Genomic DNA, 12,739 nt, shown 5'->3' on the forward strand with positions numbered 1-12,739 from the left:
TATACTTTCCATCATTCATGGAAATTGAATGCATCTAAGAATAAAGTGGGGCTTCCCAGGAGGCTCAGTAGTAAAGAATGAGGAATGTCTCCAATGCAAGGAGACAGAGGAGATGCAGGTTTGACCCCTGGGTTGGGAAGATCCCTGGAGGAGGGCATGACAACCCACTCCAATATTCTTGCCTGGAGAATCCCAAGGACAGAGGAGCCTGGTGGGCTACAGTCCCTGGGGTTGCAAAGAGTCAGACATGACTGAGCATGCACTCACACAAGAATAAAGCCCATTGTGAGAGGCATTTGGGAACAGTGATAAAGGGCATGGCCTGTGTAGTAACAGACTGGGTTCAAATCCCAGCATCACCTCGTATGGGCTGTTTACTTCAAAAGTTTCTTGCAAGTTGGTAAACCTGCTGGGGGCCAAATGTGCTCAGCATAAAGGTAAAATATACCTTTTTCAAAAGAATTAATCAAAATAATGCAAGCAAAGCACGAGGACCATGATCAGCACACAGTTTGCACTCCAACAACTATTATTAGAAGGGCCGGTGTGTGCATCCAGATCAAGAAACATATAACCTATTTGAAATCTTCCTTATCAATGGTAGTTCTTTCTGTGTAGTAGTCCTTCAAAAGAAATTCAAAAGTCAAATTTTCTCTTTGGACAATTCTAAATGTTTTAGTTCCATTTAATGTTAGATTTCTAGCCATAGAAAAGGATAAGCATCATTACCAGAAGCTATGTTAATAATCTGCCTTACTGCTGAATAGGATGACTTTTAAGGCATTCTGCAGTTCTTCTTTCCAAGGTGGGGGGCTCCTGAGTTAGTGTGAGCTTCCCAGGGAGGGTATGGCGTGGTTAGAATAGAGAAACTCGAAACTCCAATCCCCTCCCAAATTCTCATTGGATCCCTGGCATCTCGAAGTCCAGTTACCCGGGAGCCTGTCACCTTGTATCTTGAGAGCCTACCACCCTGCTCTTGTCCAAGCACCTGTTTCTCTCCCAGATTCTGCATCTAAATAGTCACAGGTAACATCATCTGACCCCCTGCTTGTCTTAGACCAGAAGACAGGATACTCTTCCCTCCCAAGGAAACTTGACTTTAACCAAGGCATTGCTGGAGAGCCCTGGTCGGGTAATAGGTCTGAAATATTACCTCTCTCATCCACTGCACGATTAATGTCATAGACCCATGCATCATCCTCCCATTCCCAGCCTGGAGGGCAAGTGAGCTCGCTTGGTGATGCTGCTTTATCGCCGTTCTTTACAAAAAACAAATGAACAAACAAAAACAACAAATAAAGAGAAAGAAGCCACAGTGTTAAATAAGAGGCAAATGTGAGATAGCATTCCTCACACTTAACTATAGATTCACATGCTAATTTGATACCTTCATAGGCAATCTTTTCAGAAAAATTCCTAATCTATACACAATTGCCAAACAGTAACTAGTTGTTAAAAGAATACTTTCTGTTTCTACTATTAAGGCATATGTTATGTTAAACCACAGGAAACTGTTTTTTGTAGGTTAAAAATGGCCAAAGATCAGCAATTTCATATGGTTCAACTTAATATTATGAAATGATGCAACTCTTATGAGGGGTTATATTGCAAATAACCCCTCAGAGATGGACAGAGCATGAAAAGTAGGTGTTTTTAAATATGGGGTAATGCTATAGGAAGCTGTAGATGCTAATCATGTAAGACTGAGCAAAGTTTATGTGAAAATATTGACAAGTTCTGTATTAAAACTGAAAAAGAAGTACATAGTAAATGAAATAAAGGAGATAAACACAAAAATAGCTTCACTTTAAGACTGTGAAAATTGACAACAGGAGACCATCTATTCATGTACTGACAAAGATGTTAAAGTGGGATGGTGTGTGTCTAGAAAAAAAAGTCCTCTCTTCTATTGTTGGAAATATACATTTGTACAGCCTCTTTGAAAGTGATTTGCCAATATTTGTCAAAATTTTATATGCACTGAAACCTTGACCAAGCCAGGGACCTCTTCTACAGGCAAACTTTCCAAAGTAAATAAGAATGTATGTAGAAGGATGTTCATTGTCACGTTACTTATAAAAACCAAAGACTATAAAAAAAAAAAAAAAAACACCTAACTGTCAAAGAGAGGGTCAGTTAAATTATAGAGGGGTGCATATAATCAAACATTCTAAAGAAATTTTTTAAAAAACTCAAGATGTCCAAGATACATTATCTGAAAAATACAAGTTGTGGAACTGTGCCTGTGACACAATTCTATTCAGGTAGGTAAAAAAAGAAGTTATTGTATAGGAACAGAAAACTGCCATCAGTGGTTCAATGGTTATCTCAGAGCAGGGGATATGGATCAGGGAGAATAATTACTTTTCATTTCCTTTTATGCTGTTTGACTATTCTAAAGACATGAAAATTTGATTTATGATTTTAAAAGCTAGTTACATAATATAGTAAAAAAAAAAAAAACAAAAACTGCACAACCCAGACTTTGAAAGTGAAAGTCGCTCAGTCATATCTGACTCTTTGTGACCCCATTGACTATACAGTCCATGGAATTCTCCAGGCCAGAATACTGGAGTGGGTAGACTTTCCCTTCTCCAGGGAATCTTCCCAACCCAGGGATCAAACCCAGGTCTCGGTGTCCCAATACCTAGTTAAAATAGGCTCCATGTATTTTCTATAGGAAATAATTATGGATGTGCTTTGGAGGCGTAAGTTATAAAGGAAAGACTGTTCGGAGCATGAGATGGGGCAGAAGAGCCGGGGAGCCCCGCCTTGTGCCTGGGGATGGTTTCTTGGAGCTGACCCGGGAGAGGCGCTCTCACCGCATCCGTGTAGGTGTCCTCCGCCGGTTTCCACTCGCCCCCGGGGTAGCGACTCTCATTCTGGTACACTTCATCTGTGAACTCTGTGTGACCCGCATCCGCCTCGGTCAGCAAGCTGTGGGGGAAGAGGCTCGTGTTACCAAAGGAGAAACCTTACCAAAGGTGGTCACTGACCACCCCAGCTATTTCCAATGGCCGGAAAATATCTACACTCCTGGGGTGGCCCCCTGTTCCTTCCCTACCCTTACCCTATTGGGTTCCCCACTGCAAACTCCTTTTTGTACTAATAGCTTTTGACATTCCTTTGAAGAAGGGCGGCTGGAACAAGGAGACCTAAATTACAGAGAACGTCTCAAATTAGCAGCGTTGCTCCTGCTCAGTAATTAGGGTGGGGACTGGGAAAACTGCCATTGTGGGCAGCTTCTTCTAGGGACCTGGCTTCCGTTTCTGGGTCAGGTCAGGGCCCTTCAGCTTTTTCTCAGCCTGACTCTTGGCTAACAGTTCAAAAGAACAGAGTCATCTTCCCTCTTTCCTCCTGTTTTAAAAATGGAATGGAGACGGTCTCATGGGCCAAGTGTGGAAACCTTTCACCCCGGGTTTGCTTGGTCTAGGTAACACAAACTGAAGGGAGGGGTTTACATTTTCTGGATCGTTCCTTGGTAGGAATGGCAGCCAAACCAGGTCATTTTAGACTCTATAGTCTATTTGGCCAGTTGAGAAATCTATATTGCCTCCCTGTCATGCCAACTTTCCTCCTGGATTTGGAACAACCCACAGAGGAAAGTGCAGAGATTCCAACTTTGGCTTAAGTTTTCTGCCAGGTATCTGCTCAACTGAGGTTTCTTTTTTCCTTTTACTGTCTCTACATCATTTCCCTGCTATATCCTCCCCTAGAATCAAGTGCTGGAGGGAAATCAGAAAACAAAAAGTTCCCATCCTTTGTATAAGTTGGGCTTCTCCATCGCTTCTCTGACTGCTGCTTCTGGGGTCACATCCATCTCTGACAGGCTCTGATGTTGAGCTTTTCCAGTTCCAGTTCCCCTGGCCTTTTCCAGTTCTCACTAACCTTCCTTCCTTCCTTCTAATTCAAATCCCATTTCCTTTCTTCTCACCAGCAACCCCAATTCTACCTTAAAAAGGCCATCTTAAGTTAAAAGTGAAAGTGGAAGGCCCTCAGTCATGTCTGACTCTTTGCGACCCCATGGACTATACAGTTCATGGAATTCTCCAGGCCAGAATACTGGAGTGGGTAGCCTTTCTCTTCTCCAAGAGATCTTCCCAACCCAGGGTTCGAACCCAGGTCTCCCACATTGCAGGAAGACTCTTTACCAGCTGAGCCACAAGGGAAGCCCGTCATGGGTTAAAAGTAATTGTACACAAATACATAACAGACAAGACCCAGCACACGTCTTTCCCTCCTTCCCTAATCCTGTGTGCTTATAGGAAGCAAGTGTGAACAGAAAGAACAAACTCTAGCTTGAGGTCTTCAACACCAACTTCACAAGCTTGTTTCCTCCAAAAGTAAGTACGCTGTCCTGAGGTGGAAAGAAGAGGGTGTTCTGGCTCCAAAGCTTTTGGCAACACTCAGAATCCACCCTTTGGTTTCCTCCAGACTCCAGGGGACACATACTTGCCCCCTCTAGTGTTTCTTTCTTTTGAATAATAGCCTTTGAGATGTAACTCATATACCATACAACTCATCCATTTAAAGTGGGCCATCTATTTTCTGCAGACCTTCCAGCATGTTGGTTTAGAACTGCTTTTGGCACCCAGGCTAGACTTGGCTTCCAGCCCTGTCTATATCACTCAGCCACAGTTTGTATGCCTTTGGACAAGTGACCAAGTCTCTCCATATCTGTTTCATCTTTAAAGTGGAAATAACACTGTTTTTTTGTTGGGAACTTTTTGTTGGGAGATCATTCTTTGTGTGTGTCTTACATTTCTAAACATAGGCTCCACAACTTTTGTTACAAACTATCTTTTCAAGATGTTTATATGAGGAACAACCTCAAAAGACACAGTGTTTCTCTCCAGAGCAAAGTGGCAGCATGCTTACTAGACATTATAAATAATTCGGGTGCCCTGAGCTCAGGATTCCTGTTACACAATCCTCTTCATGAACAAGTGTCAACTGGCCCTTTTTTGTCGCCCTCTAGGAATTGGGGCTCAGAGAATGAGAGCAAATATTGATACTCTGGTACTGCTCTTTGCAGTGAGTCTTTTCTCTCTGCTTTGGGAGTCTAAAGTCTCCTGCCAACATCCACGAAATTGTGGCAGGTGACCTAGATAGCTTCCAAGGAAGATAAAAAATCTCAGGCTCTTCATGATTTTTGTAGGATTGCAATCCAGATTTTTTTTAAAAATGACACATTGCTTGACACATTCACATGTAATACGTTCTCAGTTATGTTGGTACCAAGTGCTTTTTAATACTTTTTGTTTTATTATGAAACATTGATGACATCATTCAAGCTTCTATGAGTTTCTGTGGACTTACTTCTGCTCAGCGAGTGTTATATAAATTTGATCAAGAATGATGATGGAGAAGATTCATTTAGCAGTTTCTCAGGAAAGACCTCATTTACCATCCTTTTTTCTCAGAAAATGGAAAACTTACCTTCTTTCAGGATCAACTATCCAGTCTCCTTCCCATTCCCAGCCTTTTGGAGGCAAAAAGAATTCCCTCTTGAGTTTTATTTTTCCTGTGACATCGGAAAATTTATGACGACCCACTAATCCGGAAGTGCCCCATTTTCCAAACATGAGGGCTTGATTTTCATACTATTAAAAAGAAATTGGAGAAACATAATCAGTGAGCAAGAAATAAAGCCAACACATAAATTTTCAGGTCCATCTAGGACTTAGGCTAAACAATGAGGAAAAGTGAAAAAGCTTTATATTCAGAAGGTATGGACCTAAGTTGGACTATTACTGATTATGCAACCTTGGGTAAATCATTCATCTTTCTAAGACTCAGTGTTCTCATCTGTAAACTGAGGATAATACTCCCTTTCTCATAGGATTATTCTGAAGTTCAAACGTACAAATGATTGTGAAAGTGCTTTGTAAACATTGATATATCATGCTAGTTGTTTCCACCATTATTTTGAATGGCTCCAAATAGTTCTCTGAACCTAATCTTTTAGATATCTACAAAAGTCCTCAATTTATGAACATGTAGTCTTCTAAAAGTTTATTTATAAGTTGGCTGCCTAGAACATGGGGCACATTTCCCCACAGAAACAATATTAGGATTAATGGTACATTTTCTAGGCAGCACAAAGGACCCATCTGAAACATGAAGGTCCTTTAGTACCCAGCCTCTATGTGGTCAAAAAGCTCTGAGCCGTCATTACTTCTTGAGTATGGTGAGTAGGCCAAGACCTTTCTGGAAGCAGGTTTTGTGGCAATGGCAGACCCAGGTTTATAGAGCATTCCTTTCTAAGTTAGAATTTATAAATCTATAATCTGGTCGGTTTTGCACTATGTAAACCATATAGAGGGTTGAGATTTGCCAGTGTTGAGAGTCTCTGGGTGCAAGCTGACATCTCCATTTGTCTGCTGATGAGCTTACTGAGAACATGATTTATATAAGTAGCTGGGGACTTTTTAGCTAAAGGAGGATGGAAGACATTTGAATAGGGGCCTGGTGAGGGACCTGGTTCGATTCCTGGGTCGGGAAGATCCTCTGGAGAAGGGATAGGCTACCCATTCCAGTATTCTTGGGCTTCTCTTGTGGCTAGCTGGTAAAGAGTCTGCCTGCAATGCAGGAAACCTGGGTTCGATCTCTGGGTTGGGAAGATCCCCTGGAGAAGAGAAAGGCTACCCACTCCACTATCCTGGCCTGGAGAATTCCATGGACTGCATAGTCCATGGGGTCACAGAGTTGGACATGACTGAGCGACTTTCACTTTCATTTTCAGGATCCTACTATGTGCCAGGTAAAGAAAAGCAAAACTAAAAGATGCCGTGGGTTTTCTTGCCCAGCAAGAAGATCAGAGCTACAATCCTGAACCAGCAGTCAGGTATAGGATAGCAGAAACACAATTACGATTTAGCTAGAATGAAGATAGTCTTCTCCTCAATTATTTGAGCATGAAGGCCCATCTGTAAAAGAATGGAACTCATCTTAAAATTGTCAGAAGACATCCACTGACTATATCTAACACATTTATATCAATAAGCACTTTGAATAAAAGAAATACAACTAACTCCACTTTTAGATGTAACAGTTTGTAAAAATTGTTTTCAAGGGTTTAACTCTAATGAGACTTTGGATAAACTAAGTGGATTTTTAAACCAGTGAAGGATTTACAAATTATTTCTTACTGTTTTAAAAGTATTCAGGCAGCATTTTCTTTGCCCCTGGGCAAACCCCTCTGAGGAATGAGTCTTCTATGTTTTAAAGATTATGTGGCAGAAAACAACCACTCCAGACCCCAAGCAGGTGTCTCAAGGTTGGCACCTCTCAAACATTCTTCACTCCTGGAGTGCTTGTGTGTGGATCACACTGGGGGTGTCCCAACAAAGACCTCCAGTCAATCATTCCCAACCCCCTTAGTGAAGGGCTGTTGGATGGAATTTTAGTTAGTGATTATGCTGGTGGTTGATTTGACATCTGAATTGAAACATAAGGTGCTCCCCCCCAAAAAGGAAAAGATAATGATGTACCATTTCAGCAAAGACGGTGAATGTTCCTTCTGCAAAGCTATTGAACTTCTTCTCAACAGCACTTAAACCCAACCAGATGTTCACACGCAACTCCACAGGCACCTTTGGTCCGTTGTTCTTTTCTTGTGGATACTGTGAGATGTATAATAACATGAGCCATTATGCCAGGCACAGCACAAACTGTGATATTCAGCTGAAAACAAAAGTAGACTGAACATCTAATCATTGTTTTCAACAGTCTAATTTTGTTTGTGCAGCTAAAATATTTCCAAATGACCCTTCTACAAAGATCAAAATAATAACTAAATCAGGAACACCTGGGTGCCCCTGAGATCTTTCCAGGAGGCTCATGAGGTCAAAATTATTTTCCTAATAGTACTAGGATGCTACTTGTTTTTTTCACTGTATTGACATTTGCACTGATGGTAAAAAAAAAAAAAAAAAAAAGCAAGCATGGGTAAGACTCCAAGCTCTGTAGTGGGAATCAAGGCAGCAACACCAAACAGCACTGGTAGTAATAGTTTTCTTCATCACTCCCAGTGGAAAAAAACAAAATGCCAGTTTCACTAATGAATTCCTTTGATAAAGCAGTAAAAATGGCTAATCCTAAATCATGATACCCAAATACATGTCTTTTTAATATTTTGTATGATGAAATTCTGCTGTGTATTTGTATATGTTTTGAGAAAAGATTCTGATGCAATCGAGCTGTGAACTGAACTAGACTTTTTTTAAATGGAATATCTTTTATTTCTGAAACAGCAATTGGCTGCCCAACATGGTTATTCATACTTGGATATGGGACAGATGTTTTCTTGAACATAAACAAGTGAGCTTGTCATTTCAAGGACAATAAGTGACTGTATTTTGTCGCCAGTGATAAAATTCAAGGTTTCAAGTTAACAATTAGAATTTTGGAAAGTTTGTTTCTGCCTCAGTGGGTGAACCTGATAGTGTCCCAATACCTAAGAGCTTTTATTATAAGTGATATTAATGTGACTTTTTATTGTATGATGAAACATGTCAACATTAGGAAGATTTGCCTAACTCAGTGAACGAATATTTTCCAAATGATGAAAGCTTTATGTTACAAAAATCAGGCATGGTAAAACAGCCATTCAAAGTACAAGGTAGACCAATGGATTTTAATGTAGCAGAGAATGAAAAGTTCACTGATATGGTTTCAGATTCCACATTGCAATTAATCTTTTAAAAGCTACTATTTGAGTTTGGTGTTGTATCCAAGATAAGTACCCACAATTATCTGTAAAAGTTATTCAAATACTCCACCCTTTTCCAACTACATACAATATGTGAGGTCAGATTCTTTTCATACACTTCAACCAAGCAACTCAGAGCATCAGACTAAATGTAGAAGCAATTTTGAGAATTCAGTTATATTTCTGTGAGGCCAGGTTTGCAAAAGTACAAAACAATATCACTCAGTATTCTGATTTTTAAAAGGAAATAGCTATATTTTATAAAAATATATAGTTTGTTAACGTATAATGGATTTATTATAGCTATCTTAAATACTTTTTAATGTCAGTTTTAATTTCTATTACAGTAAATACTGATAGATAGAACCATGTACACAAATGCTGTTTGAGGTCTCCAGTGATTTTTTTTTTTTTTTTTTTTGAGAGTGAAGAGAGGTCTCAAGACCAACAACAACAACAAAAAACACTGACTTAAATGACTACCTAAACTGGATAATGAGTATTAACAAAATCAATACATATATACAACATTCTCTTAAAAGCATTTTGCTGTTTATCCACTGAGTTCTAAAACCCAATACAGAGAATACCATTCTGCCTCCTCTCCCACCCGCTGTGAAGTTTTATTTGTTAATCAGTTTGCTTCCATGCAGTGCTGAGGTCAATTATAATTGTGGTTCTATCTTAAGTAAAATTTATTCCACCAAGAGACACTTGAAAGAAGATAATCACCTTGGTTCTATTTTCACCCTCTTGATTAAAGAGCAAAGAGTGCATTTATTAAAAGTTTAGCAGATATCTCCCTGTTTTAATGGAACATTCTCCCGTGACTGCTTTTCTCCCTCTTGATTTTCCCCCCGTTCCTGATATTCTAAGGAACTCAGGAGGAGTTTGGAAGGGAGAGGGATGTCAAACTTGTATCTGGCAACTATTTGGATCTCTTTGTTTCCATCCCCAATCTCCTGTGGTTCTTCTTATGCACACAAGGGAAGTTCTTAATCTAGGGTCCTGGGATGAATTGATGGGTTCTACAAAGCCCCTGAATCATATGCAGAATGTTGGAGGCATCTGAGATATGTGTTATTTTGGAAGACAGGGCCAATAGCTTTCATCAGACTCTTAAAGGAGTCCATGTCTCCAAATATGTTCAGAACCCCAACCCTAAAGTAGTAATTCTTAAAGTTTTTTCAATTTGAGGACCCATTTGATTAGAGCATAGATTGCATGGACTACCTATATTACCTTTGTTTTTTTCTGCTTTCCAAACACTCACTAGTAGGGAAGGCAAGAGTAGCATTGCCTCACATGAGACATTAGAGGTGGAAAATTCATACTAGAAAGCAAAGCATTCACAATGCCATATTAATATTAGTGTCACAAAGACCTCTACAGAAGTGTCCTTGATTGAAGCCAGCAGACCTCAGGCCACTCTGGTAATTACCACCCTAGAGGAAGGACCAGAAGAGGCTGAAATGGATCAGGATCGTCCTAACCATTCAATGGCTGGCAAATTATAAAACAGCCCTTCCTGGGAACATGGGGTTTGCACTCAAGTACTTCACGTTACACAGTGAGGAGGCCATACCTTCAGAAAGATGGTCTGGGTTTTCCCACAGTACTTTCCAGACGCATTCCCGCCGCTGGTGGAGTATAAAACCTGATGTGCGGGAATGCGTGCGTAGGCCAGTCTTTTCTCTCCCCGGATCATCCAGATGATGATGTCAGGCATGCTGTTCTGGGGCTGGTCACAGAAGGGGATGGAACAGGAAGCAAAGCTAGAGTTAGTCTAAATGTAGAAACACACCTGCGCCTGCAGGCTGAACCCTCAGGGCTCCACTTATCAAAGAAACAATGTGGTTAGGGTGCTGCCAAAATTTCTTCTGAGGCTCATGTCTTCGGAGACCACAGGTTTTTGGCTTGTGATTGGCCAAAGGAAACAGAGGGAAGCAGAGGGCCTTCACTTGCCAAAGGCCCTTTCGACAGAGAAACTGTGTGAAATACCCCCTTTTATCTCTCCCATCATTTGAAGAAAGACGTCCACAGCAGTCAAGGGGTTACAGATTTCATCTATTTCACAGGGCATGGACAGAGCATCTCTATCTCACAATCCGACATTTTCTAAATGTGCAATATTAACTTAGTTATTTAAAACCTCTTTTAAAAAAAAAAATAAATAAAACCTTTTTCTGATTTTAAAGCTGATAAAAGTTCACCATAAAAAACTCTGAAAGGAACAAAGCCTAGAAAGTGAAAAATAAAAATGTCCTGTCATCACATGTGTTTTTCAAATGTACCTCTACTCACAAATGCATGACAACTTGCCCTCCACCTCCCCATCTGTGAAGGTCAGTAGGGAGGGGTCTCCTATTCCCTTGCTCTTCCAACCCACAGAGGTCAGTGGCAGCCAACATTACTCCAGCACTCACTGTGTGCCCCATGCTGGGCTAAGGCCTTTTCACTCTTCATCTTCTTTAACTTCATTAAGCGGTGATGGGAACTGAGTACTACTTTTCTCCCCATTTACTTATTTATTTTAAATATGTCTTTCTTTTATTTTTGATTGCGCTGATTGCCACGTGCAGACTTTTCTCTAGTTGGGGCGAGTCGGGGCTACTCTTTGTGGTGGTGCATGGTCTGCTCACTGAGGTGGCTTCTCTTATCGTGCTATTGGGGAGCCTGGCCTCTAGAGTGCATGGGCTTCAGTGGTTGTGGCACTCAGGCTCAGGAGCTGTGGAGTATGGGCTCAGGTGCTCTGAAGCATGTGGCATCTTCCTGGACCAGGGATCGATCCCGTGTCCCCTTGGCAGGTGGATTCTTAACCACTAAACCACCAGGGAAATTCTCTTCATTTAATCTGTGGGAAAACTGAGGCTTAGGGAGATTGAATACCCTTGCCCAAAGTTACGCATGGTAGATCCAGGATTCAAAGCCAGGTCTTTTCTCGATCCCAACCAAAGGTAGTACACAGATCTGCTACTGTATCACTCTAATTGAAATCTTCTCTGATTGTACCATGCCAATGACAGCATGTCCATTATGAAGACCTTTCCAGGACAACCAACTCAAAATTCTTCTATCCCGACCTCAGTGATGTTTATCCATTAGCATTTCAGTCCAATAACTGCTTGATTTCATCATCCATCAGGTCTGCTCAATGTCTAAGATAATGTACTAGATTTTCTCGACACCATCTCTACCCCTGGTGCCATTCTGCAGAATCCTGCTTCCATATCAGATGAAGTTTAAAAGCCCTACCTCCTCAGTCAGCTGCATTAATTTATCGAGCCAGTCCTCGATTTCCACCAAGGTGGATTTGACCTCTGGGACCTCAGACTGCATCCTCACAGCTGCCTCATGTATCTGAGAGAGAGCTCTGGATCGCAACTTTCGGATCTGAGTATCAAGAACTGTGACATTAGGTTTTCCTTCTGTGAGAGGCAACGTGTATCTAAAAAGGGAAAACAAAACAGAATATGCAGAATGGCTTATTCGTTTTCAGAACTATCAAATTCATTTACAATTGGTTTCAGTCTTGCAAACCACACCAATTTCCTAACAGACTCTAAAGAGTGACCATGTTAAAGCTGAAGGTGAATGTACGTGGCTTTGGCAGAGCAGGCCTGCCAGACAGACTCTCCTAACTCTCGTGGGCACGCAGGGGGATGAAAATTCCAAAGCCATTCCTTGGGTTTGACCCAAGGCCTGTGGAATCACTGGGAAGGAGATGGAAACAGAAGCAACAGCTGGGAAGAACTGGCCTTCCCTTCTTTTGCTTCCTATGATCACTGTACAGACCCACAAAATGAAGAAGGAAGGGACATTTGGAGATGATTTAGCAGACTTCTTAACCCAGGGCCCATGCACCCCTAGGCAGTCTGCGGGGGGCCTCTGGAGGACTGTGACTCCCTGAAACTTATAAAGAAAAGTGTCTGTCTGGGTTGGGATGCAGTGTGACATCATGATAAAGATGGCATCATGATGAAAACCAGAGGCTTTAGAGAAGAATATCTGGGTACAAGTCCTGAC

The 12,739-nt window shown here is 41.2% G+C and overlaps 1 protein-coding gene across 1 annotated transcript in view; it reads right to left on the reverse strand.

Moving 5' to 3' along the window:
• MYOF (myoferlin) overlaps nucleotides 1-12,739 on the reverse strand; it is a 171,826-nt gene that overhangs the window by 49,724 nt on the left and 109,363 nt on the right. Inside the window, exons 23-28 of the mRNA XM_061162197.1 lie at nucleotides 11,969-12,161; nucleotides 10,299-10,454; nucleotides 7,494-7,625; nucleotides 5,440-5,603; nucleotides 2,823-2,937; nucleotides 1,154-1,259 (exon numbers count right to left, since the gene is read on the reverse strand). Coding sequence (XP_061018180.1) covers nucleotides 1,154-1,259; nucleotides 2,823-2,937; nucleotides 5,440-5,603; nucleotides 7,494-7,625; nucleotides 10,299-10,454; nucleotides 11,969-12,161 — 866 coding nt within the window. The remainder of the gene's footprint in view (nucleotides 1-1,153; nucleotides 1,260-2,822; nucleotides 2,938-5,439; nucleotides 5,604-7,493; nucleotides 7,626-10,298; nucleotides 10,455-11,968; nucleotides 12,162-12,739) is intronic.

Source organism: Dama dama, chromosome 15 (genome assembly GCF_033118175.1).
Source record: "Dama dama isolate Ldn47 chromosome 15, ASM3311817v1, whole genome shotgun sequence".
Lineage (NCBI taxonomy): Eukaryota > Metazoa > Chordata > Mammalia > Artiodactyla > Cervidae > Dama > Dama dama.